At 39.7% G+C, this 27,639-nt stretch overlaps 2 protein-coding genes across 2 annotated transcripts in view; one reads left to right on the top strand and one right to left on the bottom strand.

Annotated features, from left to right (window-relative positions):
• The window catches only part of BMP6 (bone morphogenetic protein 6), a 26,881-nt gene extending 20,692 nt beyond the window's left edge, over positions 1 to 6,189 (top strand). Inside the window, exons 5-7 of the mRNA XM_026841375.1 lie at positions 1,516 to 1,592; positions 3,896 to 4,006; positions 4,101 to 6,189. Coding sequence (XP_026697176.1) covers positions 1,516 to 1,592; positions 3,896 to 4,006; positions 4,101 to 4,250 — 338 coding nt within the window. The 3' untranslated portion in view covers positions 4,251 to 6,189. The remainder of the gene's footprint in view (positions 1 to 1,515; positions 1,593 to 3,895; positions 4,007 to 4,100) is intronic.
• On the bottom strand, positions 5,726 to 26,626 carry TXNDC5 (thioredoxin domain containing 5). The gene is made up of 9 exons (XM_026842698.1): positions 26,458 to 26,626; positions 23,636 to 23,741; positions 22,287 to 22,383; positions 19,864 to 19,979; positions 17,015 to 17,101; positions 13,997 to 14,137; positions 11,097 to 11,179; positions 7,774 to 7,903; positions 5,726 to 7,156 (listed from the first exon to the last, which is right to left on the bottom strand). The coding sequence occupies exons 1-9, from the start codon at positions 26,544 to 26,546 to the stop codon at positions 7,034 to 7,036; spliced, it is 972 nt and encodes a 323-aa protein (XP_026698499.1). The 5' UTR covers positions 26,547 to 26,626; the 3' UTR covers positions 5,726 to 7,033.
• Positions 26,627 to 27,639: the final 1,013 nt, after the last annotated feature.

The raw sequence follows: 27,639 nt of genomic DNA, 5'->3' as shown, positions 1-27,639 counted from the left end.
AACTGGGGGGGGGGGGGAAGAAAAAGAAAGGCTTATTCAGAGCCAAGGAAAAAGTCACTAAAAATATTTTTCTATCCCAGCTGCTGCATTTGGGGAAAGTGACGCTGGGAGGGTGCCCTTTCAAGCCGTGTTAGGGGCGCCGGCGGGGGGCTGTTTAGCTGAAAGGCCCAGGGCGGTAGGAGGCAGATGCATCAGCGTGTGGCATCTGCCTGCTGACGGAAGCGGCTTTACTCACAAATGAGGCGTGTGCGAGGAGAGGGGGCCCCTGGGGGTACAGCACCAGAGGAAAACACGGTCAGTCTGGGTCCAGCTCTGGGGCAAGCGCACATGTGTCACTGCATGGATGGGGACCTGGGCTCCCACACGGCTCGGCCAAATTTGCCACCATCTCGTCTCTTGTGCTTCCCATTGGGCATGAAGCACGGGTTTGGCAGCCAGAGCCAGTGTCCAAGTCACCCCGCAGCAAAGGTGGTTTCTGTGGCTGCTGCGCTGAGGTCCAGCAGCTGCCCAAGGCATGACGAAATTAGCCACCACCCATCAAGGCTGGATTTGTGCAGCCACCCGGGGGTGAAAGGCCCCTCTGTCATGGCTCAGCTCCTCTGCTTGCTGCGGTTCTAGGTGTTCACGTGAGGAGCTGCCTCTCTTTCTAAATATAAGTGGGAAATTCTACTTGCTGTCAAATGTTGCATTTTGTAGAGTCATTGGGAGCAGCTCCTGAGTGGTCAAAACATCCTCATACATTGCAAGGGGAAAGGGGAAAGCTCTCTGCTCAGGGCTCTGCGCCCCCACTCTTTCATGCAGTGTGGGCACTAAGGAGCAAGCTAATGTTGAGAGTGTGTCAAATCCTGTGTCATCAGCAGATAAGCAGGTTATGGGAAGGAGAAACTTGTTTTCAGAGCATGGTTTGTAAAGGTCCAAGACCAGATGTGGCGCATGGAGCCATGCGTGATGTCTGGGGCAGGCTGGGGGTAAGGCAGAGAGAGGGACAGGGCCATGTCTTTGCTGCCTATGGGACATCATAGCTGTTTAAGGACTTCTGCTAACTGCTACAGGGGCAGACGGTGATGATTAACCTTTCTGAGGTTTTAATTCTCTCGGTAAGTGTGTCTGAGTTTGCCACCTGGGGTGGCACACATCGGAAACCACAGCTGAGGAAGTGGGGCGAGTTTGAGCACCCAGCAGGGATGCAGCCTGTGTCGGGCTGAAGGAGTAGATTTAAGAAGTCATTTTACTGGAGGTGTTTTACAAGCAGTGCTTGTCAAGTTATTAAAGGCAGCTGAAGGAATTATGACCAAGTCACTGTTACTTGGGTGCCTCCATTCCCATAGGCATCCTAAAAGCTTCAGCCTTGCTTTGGATGTTCCTCAACACTCTTATCCTGTTGGCTGCTGAGGGAGCTCACTGTTTCTCACTGCTGAGCCTGCAGTGAGCACATATCTGGCCAGTTGTGCCCTGCAAGGATGCTCTGCCTGTTTTATTTTCTAAATTTCTGGTTTGTTCTTTTTCTTTTAACAGATTACAACAGCAGTGACTTAAAAACAGCGTGCAGAAAGCATGAGCTTTATGTTAGCTTCCAAGACTTGGGATGGCAGGTGTGTGATGTTTCTCGCTGGGTAAACTAGACATTTTGTTATGAAATGTTATCTAAACAGTGTCATGGTAATTCCACTCGAGGCTGCCATTATGCTTTAAAATGTCCCTTGTGCCTCCTCACTAAAACCAGTCACAGGGAAGGGCAAATAAATATTGACAGTTGTGACATTTGATAAGATCCAGAGGAAGCTTGATACTTTATGAGATTCAAGTATACAGTCATTCTCTGTCACTCATGGGAGTCATGGTACGGGCAAGGGCTCATATCTGTGTACCTCTAACGATAAGAAAAAAAAATCTGATGTTAAGCAGTGATTTTAACCAAACTGAGTTTTTTCTAGTGATCAGCCTAATTTTAACCTTGGCCATTGTGTGGCAGTCCTCCACCCCTGTCCCACAATTAGCACTGGCTGCAGTAGGTGGACAAAGATTGGGTTTAGTTGCAACACTGCGAGGCCAGAGAATTGTTTAGCTGTTATTTATTAGTAGTATTAGCTGTTATATATTAGAAGTTATTTAGATGACACTAGGCCATGGTGTCATCAAACATCACTTTTCAAAGAATGCCCTCATCTTCTTTTTAAAATATATTTTTTTTAATTCTTTCATTCAGCACTTTTGTGAGGGAGGTCCTATTTTTATCAGCTGATGTTTTCAGCGGATTATAATTCAGGATGCCAGAGCTGCCCTCCCTGCTTCTGCATTACACTGCAGATGAAAGTCCTCTCCCAGCTAATGAGACAGCAGCATATTTTGTAGTTTGTCAACTTCAGTCCTGTATCAAGGATACAAGTCTGTATCAAGTCCACAACTGTGGCTGCATGATGACTCTGTCCCCCATTACTTGTTAGTGGCTTTTCTCTTTACTTGTGCACAGACTTTCCACCTCCTCCTTAGCTCGCCTGCCCCGCTTCCAGGCAGGAAGCGTGTTCCAGTTGTGAAGTTCATGGTCTTGAAGGCACTGCCTTCACCTTTCTAGTTGAAGGCTTGATCAAGGTAAGATGCTGCCAAAGGAAGGCCACAGACCAGCAGGGCTCTTTGCAGGAGGTGGAATCCAGATCCTACTTGTAGGGAGATGATGGAGGCAAGGCAGCAGCCCCCTGCAGTTGCTGGGCACTGCTATGTCCTTCAGAACATCCACCAATTTTCTAGCATCCATTTTTTTAGCAGAGCACTTCCCTTATTCTTTTACCACATTAAACCACAAATTTAATTACACAGTCTCTACTGGATTCTGTAGCAAGAGAGTGACTGTTATAATGAAAAGCAGCTTGGTTTACCAGGAGCAAATTACGGGTGAGATAGATAGTACAGTAAAATGAAGGGGTGGTTTTGCTATGCCCAGGCATCCTCATGTTAGCAAAACTGCAGCAAGTCTCTGGCTGCTCAGGCCTGCTGTAGCAAAATTCAAGCTAACCCAGGTAATTGTTGGCACATGAAGGTGAAACTGTCTTAAGAATTACAAGCACGTAAAGTGCACCAGTATGTCCTTCTGCAGGGCAACCTGCAGAGCTCAACACCAAGGGAGGCAAAAATCTCTCCTGCTAATTGGTGATACTTTTAATTTACGTTTGACTCTTTTGTGTCAGTGGCGGAGATGCTGTATCCTTTTTATTAGTCCTTTGGTGAAGAGTTGCCTTCTTCCACAACAGCATGGCACTTAGATTGTCACTGGGACCACCTGCTTGCACATGCAGCTCAGGCTGCCTGCCCTGCCCCTCCTTTAGGAGTCTGGCAGAGGTGGGAAAGACATTCTGCTGCTAGAACTTCCTGCAATGGCCTCAGCAGCTTAGTGACCCCGTGTAACAGTGTAGAAGGTAGAGTGTTTGTGAGGCACCACACCAGCATTGTATGTTCCTGGTCTGGAGATCCCTGGTTGAACTGTGCTTGTGTGCACTCACATACATCATTTTCTCTGGAAGGTGACACCAGCTGAGGCTGTGACAGCCTAGGAAAGGTAGTTCAGCCAGAGGGCCTAACCTGCAGAAAACATTGGAACATAAAGGCATCCAAACCACAATCCCCACAAGGCAACTCACCAACAGTTTTAGGAATAAAACTCTTTTAGTTCATGGCAGTTAAGCTGTGCATAGATGTGCACCATTCTTCAGACATTAAAATCAGTGTGTCCATGGGAGAAAAAAAACCAAACCCAAATCCTAACAGTTTCAGTGAAAACACATTTTCGCCCTCAAGAAACAAGTTAGTGGAAAATTTTCAGCTGCTCTTAATTGCATGCAGTTGTCCGTGCAAGTTGGCAACTTTTTCATTTGAATCACGTTCTGTTTTGTTTCCTAAAAAGGACTGGATAATCGCTCCAAAGGGCTATGCAGCCAACTACTGTGATGGGGAGTGCTCATTCCCACTCAACGCCCATATGAACGCAACCAATCATGCCATCGTACAGACTCTGGTAAGTCTCCAGAAAGATGGATGCCAAAGCAATAGGTGAATTTGTAAACGAGGTCGTTACCATTGTCTCAGTTGTGTTTTCTTTTTGGCAACAGGTTCATCTTATGAATCCTGATTACGTTCCCAAACCATGCTGTGCACCTACCAAACTAAATGCCATATCTGTTCTTTATTTTGATGATAATTCTAATGTAATCTTGAAGAAATACAGGAATATGGTAGTAAGAGCTTGTGGATGTCACTGACAAACAGTCATCACATGGACTCTGTGATTCAACCATGAACTTCCATACTACCTTCCATGCTTTCATGAACTACCTGACCTCGGAGAAAAAAAATAACTGATGAACCACCTTTTAGAACACCATGTATGTGCCTTGTGGGAGGAAGGGGTGTGGGGACTACACGCTGGGGCAGGAGCAAACCGAACCGCTGGACTTCCTACAGACTGATGCTATGCCATGGCTCTGCAGAGCCGCTGCAGAGCCAGGGTGTGCAAAGCAGCAACATGCCCACATGCGCTTTACTTGGCTGGGACGTTCTCATGTAGCAGCTTGGCCTTAGCAGTCGCTTGGATGTGTGCTGCAGTTTTACCAGATGGGCACCCAACACCCAAAACAAGTGAGGTTTGGGGGAAGACGAGGGGTGAGATAGGGAAGCTAGAGCAAAGAAAGTGGTATTAATACTTCAGACTTAGAGCATACACCTTGTACAAAATTCCTAAGGTTAGGAAATTGCCTTTTGTCTAGAAGGACCAGTTACTACACCTAGACTGCTAGTCTCCCCCTGAAATCTGTCACAACAGTAAGCATCTTAAATCGTGCCAAAGCAAACGTTTCAGGTTTTTTAAACTGTGCTTGGAGCATAACTCTGATCCTCCAACCATAAGATGGCTTGGCTGCACCCTGTTTTAGAAACACTAGAGTGACCTCAGACCCTGGCTGGTCTTTCCAGTTCACTGTTTGATTGAGCAATATAACTTTATACACTTGTTCTTCTGCAACTTCCTTTCACTTCCCACGTGGAGCTGCCTCAACTACTACCACTTGTCCAGGAAGGAAGTCAGGACATTTCTACAGCTGTAATTCAGACGTAAAAGTTTAGGGGCCATTCATTCTCTACCAGGACAATTTATTTACAGGAAGACAGAATATCAACAACATATGCAAGTCTTTGGCCAACCCTTCCCCTTCAACTCACGCAACTAACTGCTATAAAGGATACATTCACAGTGTAGCCGTGGTTTGTCTAGCAGAAGCTAATAGCAGATTGTTTTGATCAATATTAAACTTGTATTAAATGCACTTACCTCTAATTCTTGCATTTAAAAAGCTTCTTGTAAATACAAGCTATAATTTATTGCACTTGTCACTGTATATTCATTGTGCTGTATCATTTATAGAAAGACTGCTTTTTAAAAAAGTTTTTATTTAGAAAAATCTCAGTGTAAACAATTGTACCACTTTGATTTTATACAAGAAACTCATGAGATTGTGCTTCACTAGAAAGTTGTTAAAAACGTGATAATAAAGGCTTCCTTTAAGGCAGAAGTATATACACTGATCTAATACATCTGCCAGTAAAACACTTAGCTTTCACTGTGGCTTTTTCACTCTTACACATTTTCAGATTGAACAGAATCAAAAGTTCTGGACAGACAGTGGAGCAAAGTACCAGGAGAAATTCACTGATTTAAAAGTTCATTTCTGTTGTGTTTGCCTTTTTTTTTAAAAAAAAAACCAAAAACACACAACCTGTTCCATATGATGGACAAAAATCAGCATCTTGACAGATCAGTCAAATTAGCCTGTAGTCATCCTCATTCCATGAGTTTCTGTGCACACGAGATGACAGAATTCAGTCCTTGGTTTGCTTTGTCTTTGTATCGTGACAGTCTCTGCAGTCTAAATTCTTTGGCTTTCAATTATGTCTAACATGGAACATCTTACGCACCAAAGAACAGACCCATATTATAATCCGAAGCACCACAGAGTGCATGGTCCTAGCATTCAAACTTAGCAACGCTTACAGCTTGAAAAAAGGTTAAGGCTCAAGAAGAGTGGGGAACTATTTTACCCTACTGTAGAACAGCTGAATGGAAAAAAAAAAAATAAAATTAAACATTGTACTACTTATTGTTCTCTAAGTACTTGAATAAGGAGCAGCCCAGAAAAAAGTATGAATTTAGGTGAGGGTCAGAAACATATGTCATCAGCTCTGAAGTCTAACTAACTGATCATTCAGTATTAACGAAGCAGTTAGTTCTAAGAGCGCCCATTCACTTTGGCTCTATAGAAGTAGAGCATAGTTACTCCTCTGGAGCTGGACAAAAGCAGCCTACAAAAATCCACTTGACACATGTACACTATGGCATCAGTAATGTTCAGGCACATGTTACGGTACCATCACTTTCATTATGGCTAGACCTCCCATGCTGAGAGGATTAACAAGAAACAACCAGCTCATGGTGGCCTGGTATCTTCCAAAGGTGTGTGTGTTTTCAGCCTCCTGTGACTTTCCATTTCTTAACCAGCAGCTATATTAAGACAAGTAGGGTTTAAGTACAGTTGCAGAGGCAAAAGTGACTCAACACAGCTGTAGCTTTTACCTTTCTAGTAATGGTGGCCAGTTTGTAAGGATTATTTCTTAACCAAATCTAACCTGAAGACAAAAATATTCTACTGGTACCCTTAAGTTGGTTTTCTTAATGTATTTTTAGTCTCAAAGGAAACCATTTACACTTCATTTCGGGAACGCAGAAATACTACCAATGCTGAAAATATTCTCAATTTGCACAGTAACTACTTGTTAGTTTTCCTTCACACACAGGGTAGCATGTCTTTAACACACACGCACACACACACAGAGGGAAGATACCAATGCTTAGTACATTCAATTTCCTAAAAACAAACAAAAAATGCCCCAATCCCCACCCCCACCCCCACATACACTATCTGAAAATTAGCAATGATTGAAATCCCTCAGCTACTGTACAAAGACAGCCAGGGACAGAGCATCTGGACTTTTATTACAATTCATCCCTTGCCTGACGCAAGACAAAGCTATGCAGTGATTCAAGGTCTCTTGTTCCATTGTGTTCACTGACTTTCTTTCCACCTCGAAAAAGCAGAAGTGTAGGATAACCACGTACCTTCAAAAGACACACACACAAAAAAAATAAACGTTACTAATGTCCAAACTCACTGGTATCCTTCGCTTGTATTTACCTGACTCTGAAAAGCCACCAAACCCCTCTAAAACAATAAGCCATTTTAATTAAAAAAACAAACCCAACAAATTACAAATCCAAATACCACACCAGAACTTCCAATGACAACCTGCAGTTTCTGAACATTTGTAAGTGAATGGGATAATACATGTTCCTCTACACTCTTGGAATGGCAGCTCTGTCTCTGGTTGCCTGCCTACCAGCACCAAAAGACTTTTTTCCTCCCACAAACAGCACTTAGCATTGGCTACCACAAGACTGCTTTGGTGCTTTCACTGAGGGAGGCTCCTTAAATTGGGGACTTCTTCAGCTTTATCCAACAATGAGAAAAGCCAAGCCTGAACAAACAGTCCATGAAAGAAACAGTGTCACCAGGTGCTGTTCTGAACTACCTCTTTTTTTTTTTTTTTGGCTAACAGAGAACGCAGCTGCAGAGTCACCAGGCACCAGCAATGCAGCAGCCGGCTTGGCTGCACGCTGGAGCCACTAACATTTGGTACACAATACCGTCCCCTTCATTTCAGCTCTTCCACACTTACAGAAAATCTGTTGCAGACGTTACGTTCCACAGTGCAGTCTACTTCTGCTATTTTGACATCAGTCAAACCTGGAAATTGCTCTTTGGCAAGGTTCTCCCAAGTTGGAGCCAAGTTCTTACAGTGACCACACCTAGAAACAAAAGAGAGAGATTTATTTAGCAGATATACCTTCCAGTTTATCTCTACTGTCTTGCTGCAAAAGCTGTAAGCTTAAGTAGCGGCCTTTCCTATCCCCTAATGATTTGGCCCTCCAGCTTCCTTGCACTATTATGTCAGTAAATGAGCTAAAGAAAATGAGTGATTTTATGTAAGTTACTTAGTTCAGCACTGAAGCAGTTTCTGGCCTTTGTTAGTCTCAGCTGGAATAGTATTCTGGATGTCAGTGCATTAACATTTTACCCTACAGAGGAATATGAAGCCAAATAAAGATGAGCACAGAGAATATTTAAATGGAGAAAAAAAAAAAAAAAAAAAAAAAAAAAGATCGCTTAGAAACAAACATGTTTTAAGTAAGCACAGAATGTCTGTAGAAGAAATTACGTTTTCAGGTAGCATACGCCAGTTATTCTGAAGATACATAGCCTGAGTTTAATTATTTAAATGAGATTTTTATTTCCACATTAAATTTCTTCCAGTTCTTAATGGTCTCCCTGACCAATGTAGCATCGCCCAATGCTAGAAACCCAGGTTTAATAGTGGCATTTGTCAACACAGATTCTGTTTTTTATGAAACACCCCAGTAGTTTAAGGCACTTTTTCACTGAAAGTACTCTGAAGTTTAACCACTACCACTGTACTTTCAGGTGGATCTGCAGTGGAATTGCTTGATAGTCAAATAGCAGATGGAAAAAAAAAAAATTAAAAATCAGGCCCTGTTCTGTTTCGCATTAAATAGAGAATCATTCCTGTTATATTATCAGTAACACCAAAAAGGCTGTTTCTATTTTATTCCCTTATGTCTCTACAGAAATGTGAGAATGCAGTCCACAGAGTACACACAATGAAACACCAGTGTCAAGAGAGAAAATGAAACTGTAAAATGGCAGGAACTACAGTGAAGTATTAATTTTGTTTGTATTTTGAACTTCTTACTGCCTTCAAGAAGAATTCCCAAAGCACTTTAGACTTTAGAGCTGTATTGCTCATTCTACTCTAACCCAGCTGCACCTTAATTGGGTTATTAAAACAGCCCTATAATTGCCTTGAGGCTGGATCACAGCATTTACAAAAATAATGAAAGATGTCTCTGCAGAAGTTTTCTTAATGCAAGCCAGTGTGTACTTAAACCACCTTGTCAATACACAGTGACAGTACAAAAGCATTTCTGATCATGCACAAAACCTACTAGAACAGGATGACTTTATGCTTACTATACAACAATATTTATCCAAAACTAACTGAAGACCGACCTAGCAAGCAACATAATAGTGTTTGCTGAGCCCCACATAAGTTAATCCACTTGGAAGAGAAAAAGGTCATTTATATGCAGAGCGCTACAACTGTATACATAAACTTGACTTTCAGAGATAAAACTACATAAATATAGGAAGTATTTTCCTCAACGGTGGCTTTCTGAATATTGCAGCCAAGGAGCACACACTGGTTGAAAAACTTGACTCTCTGCATCCTGAACCACCATTGCTCAGCCTGCCATCCAACACTGATCATACCATCTGTGAGATCCAGCAGCACCCCATTAGAATCTTGCAAGATAAGGAGATGGTTGAAGTGCAGTATTATTAAGAAAAGTTAATTAAAAGGCAGCATTTCTTTATCTCAAACTTTTCCAGAAAAAGTTTGTCAGATAATGAGCTCCTACGTATGCCAACAAGCCCTGGGTTCAGAAATCAGACTAGAAGCCGATTTATTTGCACACAGGTGTAAACTGAATCTACCAGCCAGTTCTGCTGGTGGCATAGCAGCAGCACAGGCACAGATGCAATCTCAGTGAACAAAGAGGATAAAGGGAGTGAAGAAAGGGACTGAAGGGGGATGCGTGTGTACGGGCAGGGTATTTATTAACACAGTGGTGGCAGATACTTGCCCACATCCAGAAGCACATCTTTTCAGACACAGGAGAGCACAGAAGTAGCTCTCAAGCAGCGAACCACACTGCAGTAAAAAGGGTGACAACACTGGCAAAGACTGCATCATTGAGATTACATAAAACAAAACTTTCCCTGATACTTCTTGCCTACAATAAGAAACACATTCCTATCTACTGTCAAAGTTAAGCTGCATTATTTTGATACTCCTGAGCACATTTAAATATGGGTTGCATTTGCCTGTGTTGCTTTGTAATGGTGACCTTTTAACACCCCCAAAATAAGATCCTTTTATATTTTATATATACTGCGTTAATGGGATGGCTAGTGATGAAAGCAGAAATCTTTCATACAGTGAAATACAGCTTAATTTTATCTCTCCCCCTACACTAGACTTCCTTTTATTGGCTAAGAGACTGGGCAGTGGATGAGAAAGATGGCATATAAGTTTCATAAAATTCAGTCCAGGCACAAATAAGATGAAGTCTATAAACCAGAGAGAGAAACAAACCTTTTTTTTGTCTCAGAAAGGGAATAGTAAGAAAAGGGGGAAAACACTTGTTCTACAAGTTTGTAATACTGAAGTCTTACTGCAGCTTGGGTCCCAGGGTCTGCTGGATATGCCAATAATATTAGATGCCAGATAGGACTTTACTTTTCCCCCTCATCCAGTGCTCTCCATTGGGTGTCTACACCTACACCACCTGCACTGGAGATTTCTACCTGGGGTCACTATAAGAATGTATAACATGGAATATGCTCTTAAGAACATCTCAAAATTGTCACTTGTGCAAATTATTTTTTTGTCAGTTAACTTGAAGAGTAACAGCCAATTATCCATAGCTCTACAGTCAGTACAATTCCCAGGTGTCCAAATAAGGCTTCCAAGAGAGGCTGGTTGTGGCAGGAAAGGGCCCAAAGGCCAACACGCTCTCCTTTCTCAGCACTGGTGATAGGCTCCCCCCACCTTACCCCAATCAAGGGACAGAAGCACGCTAAGCCTGCAAAGGCTTCACTCTCTTTGTTCCCCAACATTGTGGAAAGGCTGACAGAGAAGCTTTACTGTGTCAGCCTCTAGGTAGAGAGGCATCCCAAGAAAGCTAAACCAGATTGTTTTTGCTGTAACTCTTGCTAACACACACATTCTTCAGTTAATTCACATTTTAGATCCAGACTACAGTAGTACACACAACTCAAAAGACCTACAGGAACTAGTGCATTGACAGTTTAGACCAGCAATAATCCTGAACAACAGGACAACAGGTGCGAACTTCTTACCATGGAGCATAGAATTTAATAAAGGTGATCCCCCTGGCAATGGTTGCATCAAAGTCTTTTTCAGAGAGAGATAGAACTGCAGCCTGTTAAAAAAAAGAATCAAAACTTTTTGAATATATAACATCAGGCAAATGAGCTTTTAGCTACCTGAAAGGGAAACTCAAGCTGGAAAAGATAATATTATAATATAAACAAGAGTAGCAGCAGAACATCTCACTTTTATCCCTTGGCTACTTTCCTCCCCTAGAGAGATGTAGAGAAGTGCACACTTCACGCTAAATCTCATCCATAATTGGAGAAACAAAACATCCCTATTTTCAGAGGATTTGCCTGTATCCAAATTTTTAGTTGTTGGGAAAAAAAAAAAAAAATCACCTTCATTTTAACAGACTGTGAAACAAATGTTTCAAGGAACAACGCTGAGAAGAGTAGGCTTAAAGCATGTCATGGCCATCTGAGAGTTTAATGAGGTATTTAAAGCATATTAGAGATGTCTTGACAGCTGTTCTCCCTCTGCTATATCCCTGTATTGTATACACAGAAAAAACTGTTACCCAAAACACTTATTTGCCTGTCAAGAGGACATAACCACACCATGCTTGTACAGATGCCAGGAAGAATTTTTACTCCTGATAACATCAGGAGCAATGGCATGGGAGTGATGGGAGGATAGCACACTGCTTACAGACAGTCTCATATGAGAGCACAGAACCATAACAAACTTTATTTTTTGTGCAAGACCTTTGAGGGTGGGAGGGATTAAAAATCAAGAAATCTCATGCCTATAAAAGCTTCAAATTCAAATGAAAGCAAAAGAAGAACAAGGGTGCCACTGACAGTATTACCCATTCTACTTTAAACCCAGTAAGAGTTTTATGAAGAGAAGTCAAAAAGAAACTTGAAATGACAAATTATCCAGTACTTTTAAACATTTCTGTAAATAACTGCTAGTTCATGAAATTATTTCATTAAGTTGAAGTGTTATTATCTCTAAAGAATTATTTAGAAATTAGAAATTATACTTTCTCTTATTAAATAATTAAATGGAGTAAAAAATGAGCAGTAAGTATGTATTCTTCTATTCTGGATTTCCTACATGGATATCTAAACCAGATGTTTCAAACATCATTTACAATCTAAGATACGGGGATCTTAAAACCTCATAAATAACATGCTCCCCACGATCCACACAGTAAAACAAATTTTAAAGATCTGTAGATAACTATCAGAATAGCAATGTGAACAAAAAAATTGTAGTATCAGAGACCTCAACTGTAGCTTGGTTTCTTAAGAAAAGACATCTTAAGCAATTACATAATCTGAGCATCTGCTGGTCACTCTACCTTAATCTATCTGGATCATTTTTGAGTAATTTTAGCCATGTCTACCAGGAGAGAAGTCTCATGGACATAAAAGCACAGCTTCTGAGAAAGGGCTGGCAGGTACATGGCCCATGTAAGACATGGGGTAATCCATGTAGGGACTAAACACTGGGACACAAATTTGGAGTCAGAACTCACTGCTTCTGCTGCCTGTGGTACCAGCTGCGGACTGCTGAAGGTAAATACAGTCAGAATTTGCTGGCTACATGGGCCAGCTCCTTGTTTCAAAATTCATAAAAACAAAACCAGAACCATGGTGTCTGAAGATGAATGAACAAGAAATGGCAGCATCCAAAGCTGCAATGTAAAGCTGCAAAGACATGTTGAGTCCTACACTGTGTCTACTATTATTTGGCAGAAATATCCCTGCACAATCCTTTCCTGTTTGTATGTGTGCTGGTGCATGCAAGGCTTAAGTGGGAATTTGCATCACATGTGGTTTGTGTTATTTCTATAAAAATAGAATGATAACTAATTATTTTCTGCATTGTGCTAACACCAGCTTGTTAGGATCTTCCAAATATGAGGTCAATTTAAAAAAAAATAAAATTGAGGGGTATGAAAACTGCAAATCTATGTTGTCTATAACGTTTTTGTAAGCCACTTTATGCAAGATGAGTAATACTGCTGGAAAAGTCAACCGGGAAAGGTAATACTCTCCTGTGAGAATTTGCATATAAACCATATTTATATTAATAATATTGATACTTTTTAATTAAGTTCATTCTATATCACAAGGGAGCATAAATCACCATCCCTTTTCTAGGCAGAAGTGTGTTTTCCACATTTCATGAAAAAGTATTCTTGAAAACCATCCTTAATTTCTCAATTTTATATTCAGCTACAAGAAAAATGGCAGATGAAATGCTGAAGTGATTAAAAGAGACAGAAAACTAAATGACATGAAGTACAACTATGAAAGGTGATAAAGTTATTGCTGCCAACATTCATAACCCCTGTAGCTCCTACAAGCAGGATTAGCATAAGCCTCCAAACCCAAGGTGTTTTCTTGTTACCTTGCCATATGTAGATCATTCTTCATAATGTTTGTTTGGTTGTTGTTTTTGCAGATAGTCTGTAAGTATAGGACCCTGGCTTTTTTTATGGGCTTAGCAGTGTATGCTATCCTCCTGGGTTCAAGTGAGAATCTTGCAAGAAACATTCCTCTCCATAGCAATGAAATACGCTGTCATAGAGACTGAGGTGCCAGCAGTTCCACAGATCAAAAAAGACCACATTCATGCCGTTCTATCTAAACAATTTATTGCAACCATAAAGAAGGAGCCAGGTTTTCTTTTTCCTTCTCCAATTCATCAGGTTAGTAAAAATATCACTAGGATTTATGGTCTGATTCCACTCATCAATTACAAAAAAAAAAAAAAAATAACCTGGAAAGTATTTGGTACAGTTTACATCTAGAAATTGTCTAGCTATCAGAGAAACCCACGGAAGACTCAGAGAGGCTGCTGAAACAGTTTGAACTCTTTTAATACCACTGCAGAGTGCAGGAGCACTTACCTCAACATGAGTAGGCTCTGCAGGTGGCTGCGGGGCTTTGGCAGGTTCATCTGCTGGTGGCTCTTTTCCAGAGCTCTGCAGTTGGGAATCCACATATTCTTTTAAAGAATCGAAATCTCTCTTCCCTTTGTACTGGTCACCCTACAATTATGAAATAGTTTGTGCAAGTGCTTATATGCAAATAAATAAATAACAAATAAATACCAGAAAAACATAAGATTGCCAAGTGTTAAGTATATTAATAATAAATATGATTATCTATCTAGTCTTTAAACTTCTCCATGGCATTCCATTCACCCTACGTCTTCAGCATTTGCCATAGATTCTTCTGTACCAGAATGGACGATCTAAAATTTCCTTGAAATGAAAGGTATTCTAGAAATGTAAAAGCAAATTTTAGAAACTTTTCCAATCTGAACTTTATCTTGCACCCTAGTCAGCTTTTTCAAGGTTTCATTTTTTTGAACCTAAAGCAAGGAACAGTAAAATACCCATCTCTCTTTGGTGGTGGTCTGTGTTACTCTGTCCAGTCCTTTGACAGGACTAAAAGACAAAATGTTGCTTGACTACAGTGTCACTCCTCTGGCCCACACACTTGCGTCACATCCTCAGAAAACCCAAACAGTAAGGCAATGCTCTCTGGGCGCCCAAGTTCACCTGGGAGCAAGAGACAAGCTGCCTGCTGTGGGGCAGGATTTCCAACAGCACTATGCTCACAAAAGTTAAGTCACATTTTTGAACCTGCACATAAAGCCCTCAGACAGCTAGATCTTCAAGAAGCCACAGTTTGCCTTAGATGCTTCCTCATATCTCTGGTACTTTCACAACTCTAGAGAGAACAAGAAATCAGAGCTCCCTAAACAGCTTCTACTCTCAAATCCACTGTTGGCCATCTCTAAACTGGCTCTTGTGTGACTGCCCTCACCACTCTCTGCAAAAATTCTCTGTTCAAAAGAGAGATCATCTCTTCCAGACATGACATAAACATTTTGGATAGAATTCTTAAGTTTTGTCCCATGAGGTGTGGGCTACAAGACATATCTCCTCACATAGAAGAAGAATACTCTTCAAGAAACAGCATATAATCTTCCATACGTTAGAAGAAAGAATAGACACCTTCGACTCTTTCCTACATCTTTGGAACTCCTTCTACACATTTTGCTTCTTTTGTCATTGATAATGCTAATATATAGCCGCTTTCCCCACACTGGGTCTAAAGTCACAAAGGAATTAATCTAAGGTGATGCAAGAAGCCTGTACCTGCTTGTTTATAGCCATTTCAGCAGGGCAAGGTCAGTGCGCATTCATTTCTCCCAGGGTTTCTGCTGCATCTAACCAAGAGGGATGGTATGATGCCAGACTTCAGTTGTGACAAAGGCAATGATGTTATTATGGACAAGGCTGGATGGCTGAAGCAGTCGTTCTCCTCCCGCCCCGCCCCCTTACTGAACAGTTAATAACAACCAGAGGGATTTCCAGGAATTTCTGGGTCAGATTACTGGAAAGTTGTTGGGGTTGTTTTGTGGTTTTTGAAAATATATTGTGTCAGCCCACAAAGAAACATGCGATTCTGTACCAGTATGCCACCAAGGAATACCACAGTGCCAATGGAGAAAAGCCATTTTGACGTCAACAAAAATACATTGTTCAGGCTAACAGCTGAGATTCAGCTTCACCAAACACAACAGCAGTGATCTGACTTTTTCATCCATCGCATTCTTGATTCAAATAACTCTGAGCAACTCAAACTTCAATAATTATAAAGGGTCAAAAAAAAAAATCTGTCAAGAAAAAACACAGCTAACTTTTCTAGATCAAGATAGTATGGTTTCTGGCAAGGTATCTTGCCATCTGTAGCTATCTGAAAAATAAAAATCAAGCAAGTGGAAAACCATTCTGGAGAAACAGCAGAACACTCCCTGTTCTTCAGACTCATGCCATATAGAGACAGAAGTTTAATTAACTGAAAACACCTCTAACCTTGAACATGCCGCCATATTTGATTTGAGCATTCCCTCAGCTTCCAGTTCTGCTTCTGACACGTGCTAGGCACCGCTGCTCAAGCAGTAACAAGGTATTTTCTGTGTGAATCAGGCTGGGATTCAAAAATCCAGGTGCTGCTTCATTTAAATTCCCTGAAGTGTTTGATCTTATAGGGGTGCTTATACCAAACCTCACCTGAACTGGTATGTTCTCATGGCCACCTTCTCTTTAGAGTGGCAGAAAACTGCTACAGGCAACAGCTACTAAACTGGACCAAGTAGCAAAACTTGTATCTCTGATACAGTAGATATTCAAAAAGAATGCAAGATGAATGCAGCAAAATCCCAAAGCCCTCAAATACTTAGTGGGTAAGAGCTGGAAGGAGTCCTGGATTCTCTGCTTGCAGACCTATTTTTAATATCCATTTAATTTATCTCGAAAGTGTGAAACACACGATAAGTAACACTACTATTTATAATATGTTTATTTGCTGCTCTGAATGTACATGGTATTTATAAATATTTTACTTCCCAACAACTTCAGAATATTTTAATTCCTTGAATTGCTACAAGGAAAAATGTCAGCTGGGCTCACAGGACTCTCACAGTGTCATATGAAGTATCCAGATTTCTAAGAAGGAAAATTTGCATTGCTTATCACTCATCAAATTGAGACCTCTTGCAGATGAGAACCTTCTGATACACACTGTGAAAATTACATACTTTTTTATTATTTCTATTTCATCTATGGTTTTGTGTTCCAAAGGAGGTAAGGGATTAAGATAAATTAAACACTACCATAATTGCAGATGCTGCTTACAGATTTATGAACATCATACCAGGTTTTTTTGCAGAGCACGAAGAGCAAAAAACTCTACTTTCATCTGTGGATGAAGTATAGCTCTTGCAGTACCCCACTGCTCTCTCAAGCAGACTTTTGCATATGCCCACTTGATCTTTTTTTTCCCAGGATGCAAGCATAGTCCAAGTATTCAGAAACAAATGGTTTGCTCTTTTGCTGAGTTTGCAGACTCACCTTTTCACCATTCCTAAACCAGAAGAGTGTAGGATAGCCACGAACTTGGTTTTCGGAGCAGATTTCGTAATGCTGGGTACAGTCAACCTATATTTTCCAAAAAAATATAAACCATTCAGTGAATAAATATACAAGCATCATACCCTCCCTTATGTTTAAAATCTCAGAAAAAATACAGGAACAAGCAACACATGGCTTGGCAAGACTCAGTACTAAGTGCTGTCTTTAGAATGATTATGTCTGCCTTCCAAACAGTGGTTTAGTTGTACAATTAGGAGGTTCTGTGCGAGTGATTTTTTTTTTTTTAGGGGGTATTGGAGAGGAAGTACAGATAGAAGAAAGTAGTAACAGCTACAAAGAACAATAAAGACATAATTAAATATTCCAATTAAAAAGTACATGGTATTCTCAGTGAATAAAACCACTGCACGGATAGTAAGACACAAAACACTAACGTGAGAGAGCTTTAAAGTGAAGACACAAGTGACTGGCTTATCCTTTTTTTTAAAAGGGTACTCTTCAAAGACTTCAGAAGACATGTCGAGAGCTAGCTTCCTTACTCCAAAGGAAGTTCCAAGTACATAGCAACTTTCAATTCTAATATGTCATAAACCAATTTGTAAAGTTATCAGTTTATAATCCTTTTTGAAGAAGAAAAAAAAAGATCACTTAAAACATTGGAGCCTTTGCTCGACACAGCACTTGGATTTTGAATTTTACATTAGAAACACTTTGCTCCAAGATCACTGAAGATCAATTCTAAAGATTAAACAGCATCTTGCCAGTAGATATCATTGCTGTTAAAAGCTATTGCCCCGGATTACGCAAAGGTTATGGTTCAACCTTCTCAGAAACAGCTGTGTTTCCTGTTTACTTATAGACTTAGAATCTTAGCCAAGACACTTCTCAAATAGTTTCACAAGGTAAACAGTTACACAAAATTGACTAGGCATCAGGACAAATCTTAGTGACTTACTATCAGTTATAGTAAACACAAACAAGACAGATGAATGAATAAAACACACTTCATAAATTTATTTTTCTCTAGGTATCTGTTTTGCCAATTATTAGGCCTAGCATAAAGAACACAGCCAGCATAAAGATGAACCAATAACCAAACTGTATTTGATACAAAAGGGTCAGCACATGGGTGAGCGCTGGGGGTACAAACAAGTCAGTCAGATTATACATAATCAACATCAATCCCACTGACCCCAACACCACCACCGCACAACCAACAATGGGTGGAATAAATGGTGAAGTGCAGTCTCCCATAGAAGGGATGGGAGACAACTGAGTCAACAAGCCAAACACATAAGACCAAGGAAGGCACACACTGAATCTCTACACAGCCCACATTTAGAAAGGCCAGACCTGACTGGAGCCCAGTTCCAGGGAGGCCCTTCCCCAACAGGAAACTGCACAGGGCATCCACCTCACAGACAGACGCTGCCCCTTCCTGCAACCCAGCTTTTATCCCTAAGTGGGACACCTGACCCTTGTTTACTTAATGTGGGACACCTGGGGCTCATCTACCTCATGCCTCTCCCTGCAAGGCCGGCCGCACCCTGGAGGGAAGCCTAAAGGCAAACTCACCCCCCCCCTTTGTGAAGGGCTGTGGGAATCACCCATATGTCAACCTTAATTTGGGGCTTGGGGTTGAAACCCCATCATTTCAGTATCAGAGAATGGTAACTTCAAGAAGATACTTAAGGTAAACAAAGATTTTATCAGACAGCAAGCAGGGTTCTCAAAAAGATCAGCAGATGCAAATTTGGTACTGACAGCATCAAAGGAGCAATAACCTCTGATATTTTATTCTCAGAGGAATCTAATTTTATATCCACCAGGTCTCATAATTTGCTATTTATAAATATATATATATATATGTCTTCTCTAAAGTTCAACTATGTTGACCTGCTCTGTACATCTGCAGTGTACCTGAATTAGCAGATTTTTAAAAGCATTAAAAATATTTTTTTTTAAAAAAAAAAGAAGCCAAGCTCATCACCTCTAGTAACAGCTGAAAGTGCTATGAGGGCAGAGGCAGGAGAGATAGCTGGGATTTTGTCCCCTCTGCAGGGCTGACAACACTGCTAACTTTGCAGTCTTTCATATCAGTGGAACCACTCTGAACGCTTAAGGACATGGAAGTCGAGCCTGGCCAGTTTTCCACCACTGGCAAATACAGAAGGATTCACATCATGAGCCACCTGGACTGAGGTATGGGTCAGCAAATAAAGTCACTAACTGCAAGTGCCAGACCAGCTCCATACCTCGGCACAAGAGTCACTCCCCGTACAAGTAACAAGCTCCCATGGTAAATACACCACAGAAACTGCTTATCAACCCTAAAGGAAACAGTAAAGCAAGACAAGATATCAGTTTTTAAGGTGAAGACAACCAGCCAAGAAATAATTCATCATAAGAAGCCCTGCAGGTCTAAAGCTTGCTAAGGAATCCAATGCTCTAAAAAGCAAATTAGAAGTCACATTCCCCCTCAAAATAAATACTGAAGTCTATCAAGTTCTGACAAAGGGGAAGCATAATAAAAAACAAATCTCAAAATATTATTCCCTGCATCTTAAGTATTAGACATTCCCAGCTCTCTGAAACATGGGGAGGTAGCTCTGTTTTAAACAAGTCCTTTCTTAAAATGAGGATGTACTGTCAACTCTGGATGTGTGAGAAAAAAAATAACCATTCCAAAATTAACATAGAAATTATCACTATAAAAGGATTTAACAGGTGACAAAATTATTTGCAAATCACAGCACATAAAGCATGATACTTGGCTGAAACATTCATTCGCACAAAACACATTTTCAGACTAAGAGCACTTCACCTACCTTGCCAATCTTGACAGCTTCCGAATGCTCGAAGGCTTGAGCCAGCTGTTCCCAGGTCGGGGCCAAAGCCTTGCAATGACCACACCAAGGGGCAAAGAATTTGATAAAGTGATTACCTTTTAAGTCAAATAATAAAAAATAAAAATAAAAATTAACTCATTTGGAATGAATTTGGCTGCAATTAGAGTAGGTACTAATTTCAGACCACAAATTTATCACAGTATTTCCTGAGTTAAAGATAGGAAATGCTGTGAATCAAAGGCCAGGACAGAACACTTCAGCAATTAGGTTGTCAATACTGTGTGCAGTCCCACAGTGTTGCCAACTTCCCTGAAAATCCAGTTTCACAAACTCAAGCCAACAAATCAGATATTAAAACTGATATTTTTAACCTATCCATTTGCTACAATGTCTAATTCTACAATGTCAATCACTTGCCCTATTACAGAACAGAAAGAACCACCAAGGAACGTGTATTTATAACAGCATAAATGAAAGTAAGTATTAAGACTTCAACTTAAAAATTTCTTAGGAAACACCACTGCACTAAGTCCATGAACTACCTAAATAATTTTGTTCAGCTTTCCATTCTCCTTCTGCCTTGCTCTTTATATTTTCATGTCAACTATACAGAAATAGCTGCCTTTAGATTTTTGCTGAGTTTTATAGTGGAGAGTCTCTGTACTATCCCCTACTAATGTTTAGTTTAAAACAATAATCTTATTTGCAGAGGATCAGATATGTAATTTTCTTCAATTAAATTACTATTAATTCAATATGCTGCATGCTTTTGCACACATCAAGGCAAGGCTCTGTTAATACAAAATAAAAATGAACTTAAAACAAGGAAAAAAAATCAAATTAATTTGAGGGAAATGCCAACAACTGGAGAAAAGCTCTTTTAAACAGAATTATTCATAATCCTCTGAAGACTTCTTTGGAGCTAATATTACTAGAATTCATTTCTAGTTTGAGGGCTTGTTCATAAAAGGAGGTCAGAGGAAAGACATCACAAAATAACTAAGAAATATAAACTGGAGTAGTGATGTACTCTAACTTGCCTGGTCTGCACATGAAAGACTTTCAAACTTGATATGATGTGCTTTGCTTTGGTCAAGTAAACTGGAAACTGAAATTTCTAATGAAGGAATAAGAATATCTAGTCAAAATCAGCTATTCTGTATCACATACTCTGATATATTCTCCTCCCTGATAGAAAATAATGAAAATTCTTTTTGCCCTAGAGGACCAAAAAGGTAGAGGAAGACTTTTTAAGAACAAAAGTCAACCCTCCAGCTGGAATTGCTAAACCTCCTGCTGAATTTAAGCACTGAACTTCTTGTAACTGAAGTCAAAAGAGGGCAACAGATTTACAGATGATCATAAACCTGCTCAACCATTGAATACCACCATGAGAATGTCTCCTCTATGAATGCCAATGGATACACAATAAAAACATTACAATAAAAATATTAAAACATTTACTCATACACAAAATTAACTTTTCTCAGACTGAAGTTTTTTAATGCTTGGCATCTACCTGATGGCTTAGAGAAGAATCCATGAAGAATTAAGCCACACAGGCTAGGAAATTTTGTTAGCTGCACAAAATGCTCTTTTACACTTGGAAACATTTCTGATCAGTTAATGGTTACTTTGAGAAGCTCTAGTATCTACATCACTGGTGGTATCACATGGGCACAGACATTTTTTATTCCAGCCTTTGTTTTTAGGAAAACTGATAGAGATGGTAGGATCATCTGTTCTTAAGGCAGCCCAAAGTCTGTTTGTAAGATTTTGCTCATTCTCTAAAAAAAAACCCCACCATGTAGGATGTGAAATTTCCCACGTTAGGTATCACTCCTGGCATTAATTTTAAAGCCTCCAGACAAACTATTTTTAAAAATGGACAAACAGGTGAACTGTTTTGCCCACATTAAATTCTGGAGGAAGGAAGCAAAACAATATCAAATAATGGGCCAGACTGGAGTGGGATGGGGGCTGTAAGGAGGAAGCAGGAGGAACAGGAGCCTGGGAGTAAGAGCAAACCAGCACCTAGGGAAAGAGGAAACAGGACTTGCAAAAACATAAAGTGAGTGGTAAGGCTGTGACTGAGCAAGGAACTCCAGGAAAAAGGTAGTTTGGTTGAGCAAGCCCCACTAGCTTTTTCTACTTGATTAGGGGCTTTAGTTTTACTGCTTTCTGAGTGGAGGGCCATTCTTAAACCTTCTTATATGGTGTGCCATAGGTAATTAAACTACTGCATTTTTTACACAGTCTGTAGTTTCATCCTCTTTCACTAGGAGTTACTGGAAAATGAAATTGGGAGGGAGGTACCTTGAAAACTAACACTTCTGTTGCAGACTCCCCACTACTGATGTCTCTACGCAAGTATCTCTTGCTTATGAAAAAAAACAAGTTACCTTCTGCTATGTGCATTTTAAAATTGTCTGCTGAGAGCTCATACATTCCCTGCTTAGGTTCAGGAGCTTTTGGTGGTTCCACATCAGATTCTGGATCCTATTAATGAGAAAAATGAACTTTTATTTGTCTTGTACAGTAAATACACAATACTTGATTCCTTTATCACATCTTTCTGTACTCTGAAATTTTAAATTCCTAAAGCAATGTCCTTATTTAGCTTGATTCAGATATCTAATGTTTCCAAACAAACAATTACTTGAAAGCCAAATGTGAAAAAGACTACCACAAAGAAAAGAGGTATCAGTCACGGGAATAACAGTTTTCCACCATGCTGTACTATAGTCACAGAGCACAGTAGCTGTTATGGCATTCATCGCATCACCATGTATATTAATACACTTAGATTACATAACAGTTCCTCCATAGCATCACGCATCAGCCACATCTGCCATCACAGCAGTTTCAGTGGTCTTCAGGCTATTTAAAAATAGCTAGTGAAAAAGCTATTTTCTGCTCCCCTAAAGCAAGAAAGAGGGACCTAATGGCTCCATGAAGGCAGCAACAGTGGGAAAAGAGCAAACACTTTATAGCTATAACTTGCAGCAACCCCACTGGCACTTAAGCAAAAGCAAGCAGCTACTTTCTAGATACTCAGGTCAGAGCTGGAAAGATTTTTTTTAAAACCTCAAAGTACATTTCTTAAAATAGTTTAGCATTTAATTATTAAAAATACCATGCTTGCTTAAACATAACATGTTCAAACTGTGGTTCAGCAATCACTAAATCTTTATCTTGATTAGAAACAGCAATCACAAATTTAATTTTATGCAAGGCTTGACTCCTATATGTAAGTGCTACCCCTAAACTCAAGGGTTTTCATAGTGATGGTATTAGCTTAACTTACCTAACATTATTTTAAATCCCTTCTTTGGGCTATAACATTATCAGATAGTAACTGAGCTAAAGATGGCATCCATGTTTTAAGAGGTAATTAAACTCAACACAAATGCAATTTATAATGTATTATAGCTAAATTGCTTTTCTTTTTCTAGAAACATTATGGCCTACAGGTGTCAACTGAATTGACACTAAGAATTGATCTTAAAACGTCAAAATGCTAAACATTAAAAACTGCTTTTGTACTGTAGTAATAAATACAGGAAATAAAGGGCAGGTCACAGGCTGACAGCTTTAATTAACATTCTGAGTTATGTGGAAGCTGTTCCATATTGTTACTGCCACCTGACCTTTATTCTCAGGAGCAGATCTCCTCCTGGAAAATGAAACCTAACCTATAGAAATGATAGATAAGCAAGTCTGCAGGAGGGAATATTTCCTGTTCACTTACAGATGGGTCCTCATTTAATTTCTCCAACATCCAGTTTTCCAGTGCCTGGAAGTCCCTAGGGCCTTGGTATTTCAGAGGTTCTTGTCCTGGTTTAAGAAACTTTAGGCTAAAGGATCAAAAAGTACAAAAGAGTGAGGCAAAAATTTTCACACAGGAAGCATCTTTGGAAAGCTAACATGCTTTGCCAATCCACAGCAATGCAGCTGAAGCTGCATTAACAGCATTCTTGACTATTAGCATCAGGCATCTCCTTCGGTTTAAAGGGTCATGGCTGGAACTTAAAACACTTCTTCATTCCCATGTAAGCTTTTAAAGGAGATTTTTAAAATAGCAAAAAGAAATCCCATGTTAAAAATTAACATAGCCTAATATTACTTTGATCAATAAGCAAGAGCAAATAAAATATCACAGCGTTCAGTTCTAAGGTAAGTCATTCATTATGCCTATGAATCCTACAGTTTGTCAAAAAGCATCAATTTGGTTTTGCTCGCCTCCCTCCACCACCAAAGGAAAAACATCCAATGCTTATTTTCCCAGGAATTTCTTTCTCACATTTCATTCCCTGACTGCTCTTGGAATGTAGGGCTTTTCACGTGGTATTAAACTGATTAAAAACATGCTAAAACAAGTCAACAGGACAAGGAGATAACTGACTGCTTGTAAGGATTCCAGACTTCATTGATTATAACATCTAATAATTGCTATCAAAACTTTTCCATAAACTACCTAAAGTTTCTACTATTAAATATTTAAATTAAAATTGGAAATATATTTGGTAAAGGGGCAATATCGACTTCTGACCTAGTCTTATCTTTTTAAAGCAAATCGTAGTTTCAGTTACTACTGTCACCTAGCCCTCAATTCCCCTTGCCAAGCTGTCATTTTGTACTTCCTTTTCTTTTTCTTTAAATATTTTTCTCTCTCTTCTTGCTCCACAGTGGGGAAAAAAAGAGCATATGAAAGTGTTGAAAAACACATAATGCAAATACATTCAAAAGAGATAAGAGCTCCCACTGTCTTTTCTATTTAAGGTATTCTAGAATGTTTCTTGTGATAATAGAAAGTCAACATTTTTCTGAGTGAAAAAAACCCAGCAACTTTGTAATAAGAAAAAAGTAACAACAAAGAAAAAGAACACCAAAAATGCACCTCATGGCAAAACTTTTGAACAGTAACAAGAAAAAAAAAAAGGTATCAGTTTAAAGAGCCATCTGCACCTTTATTTTCTTCAAATGAGGGTAAGTTTTCTCTAGCTCTGTTGAGAGAGTATTTGCAGCACCAAATAATCCTGAGACAACCGGTACTAAGGAGCGCAGAGACCTGCTCAGCCAGTTTTACTCTCAGGGGGATGGAAAGGGGATGCAGCCTTTCCTTTGACGGGTGTTTAGAAAAGTAGAGTAGGGACCAGCACATCCTGGACTTGCAACAATCCCTCTGTGCCTGAGGAAGCGGCGAAATTTCCCTTGCTGGAGGTTTTTAAAAACAGGCTAGTTAAAAACTGACTCAGACAGGAAGAGAATTGATATTATCAATTCCTCTTTATCTCTACATTTCTATAACTAGGAGATGACTGCCTTATAATTTATACTTTTCAAGTAGATGAAAGTGAGCACTAACTATTCCTAGATATTCCAACGACTTAAAGGGGAGGCAGGGGAAGCAATTACGCATCCATTCATGTTTTCCTTATTCAAAATCTCTGCCACTCTTTCTATTTTACAAGGAACAGCACCACAATATGCTCAAATACGCAAAGACAATCAATGCTCACTTTTGGGGATATTAAAACAAGTTGTGATATTCATTGTCTCTTGGTATTTCTAGTGGAACTAAGCCACAAACTGCCCTTAAGGACAATTGCTATTTCAACAAGGACTTTACTATTTATAACTCTCAACTTCTACTCAGTCACAGTCATCTGCGTCAAAGCGGGTGCAGCCAGGAACATATGTCAAGTTCAGGCTGTTGCTTGGGTCCGCAGTAATGCTAGACAAAACGAGCAAAGGGAAGGAAACTGAAAAATACAGGCTGTGGAAGGGGTACAGATGATTACATTCTCCACTTATGAGTAATCAGTAAAGCAGTTGAAATGATCCCATCCATTTTTGCCAGAAGCTTGAAAGACGACACAAGTGAAAAAAATCCCCTTGCTCCTTTTTGGCATCTAAAAAGGGAGCACGTGTATCTAACCCAAAAGTACTATCCAGGCTGACCTCATAGGCAGAACATGATCTAAAAAGTATCTGTCAAAGCTGAAGTAATAAGGCATACTAAATTTAACAACCTTAAACTCCAAATAAATCTGAAGTTCTGTACATCAGCACTGCTGTGCAAAGTGATATTATTAACTTATCATTTTATGAGGACCAAGTTAATTCAAAAACTTAAGAGATCACCTATAAATTAATTATGAATGGTGTAGTGTACTGACAAACTTGTGACAAGTTATTTCTAAAAGCATTGTTACCAGAGACCAGCTCTATCACGCATATCATGGCTGCATAATGTACTGTTGCTTGAGAAAGAGATACTCTCAGAGAAAAGGACAATTCTGGACTTCATTTAAGCACAGACATCTTCCAAGCATAAACCAGTTTCTTTAAAAAAAAAAAATAGTAAGAGTAGTATGTATCACATGATACTTGGCAACATGATAAAAAGGCTTAAAATGAACGTATTGAGATCCAAAAGGCTACAAAGAAACCCACCGAAAAAATATAGCTTAGAAGTTAGTTTCAACAAATTGGCAGAGGATCATGGAAAACTAAAAAAGAAAGAAACTAAAAAAGAAAGAACAGGATCAGACATCCGTTTATACTTACGTAGGGTATCCTCGGACGCCAAATTCAGAGCACAGTGGAGTATCTGTAGTACAATCCACTTTAACAACATAGACCTGTGGGTTTTCCATGTTGTTGTATTTATCTCCCAAATCGTTCCAAGTTGGCTGGAGACGCTGACAGTGTCCACACCTGCAAGAGAAGGAACAAGATATTTGCTTAATAGTTGCTCAGGTTTAGAGGGGAATGAATCTATGGAAAAATCAAACGCAGAATGGTCAGAGATTTTGATAAATTTAAAAATAGTTAAGTCAAAAACTTGAGCACTCTTACACTAAGCAACAGCGAATACTATTAAGAACTGTAGGACACTGCAAACACATCTCACATAAAAATCATCCGGAGATGAGAACTGCTTGCTACTACCTTTTACATTACAAAGGCTACTGAATGCCCCTGAACTTAGTGAGGCTATTATGAAAAGCATTCTCAGTCTTCCAGCTTTCTAGAAAAATCCTGCAAGGCTGTCCAGCTTTCTTTCCACTCTAACATTTCAAAATACTGTATATTTTAGCAGCCGGTAAGAAGATAACAGTTTCTAGCCTTTTGTAAGGCCACTTGTGCTTGTGTATGTCACAGGAATTGTAACTTGCAAGTCATGAAACACATCAGGACTGATTTCTGAATAGGGTTTTTCAAAATCCTCCCATACTATGCTTTGCCCCAGCAGCACACGATCAACTAACTATATCTGCATATACACAGAAAACTGGCCTCATACAGTTGCAGTAACAGCAGCTTCCCAGAAGAAGAAAATGGCTATTATTCTTCTCACTGTTTTCCTAGTCTTTCAAGTCTATAGCAATATCCTATTCCTGTAACTATGATGAAAAATTTTAAGGAAGGGATTTTCATTTCTCTTTAATGGCTGTTTTTGACAACCCTCCAAGACATCTAAAAATACATAATTGGATTAACAGAAAACATTCTCAACCTGACAGTATGAAAGCTGTTATTGCCCTTGGCATGACCTAGACACTCTACTTTGTAAGTAACAATTAAACCACCATTAGGACTTTGAAGGAAGTTGCTCCCATTTAGAACAGTTTCACTTACACAACTGGCTTTGAGTCCACTTGTAGAATAGCTGCATGGATTCACACCTTTCTGGGTATCCTGATATCATTAAGAAAAAAAAAAAACCAACCACAAAACCCCCTGAGA

The sequence above is a fragment of the Athene cunicularia genome, assembly GCF_003259725.1.
Source record: "Athene cunicularia isolate RWA chromosome 2 unlocalized genomic scaffold, athCun1 chr2_part1, whole genome shotgun sequence".
Lineage (NCBI taxonomy): Eukaryota > Metazoa > Chordata > Aves > Strigiformes > Strigidae > Athene > Athene cunicularia.
The sequence above is the reverse complement of the archived record's forward strand: the minus strand, read 5'-3'. Positions and strand labels throughout refer to the sequence as shown.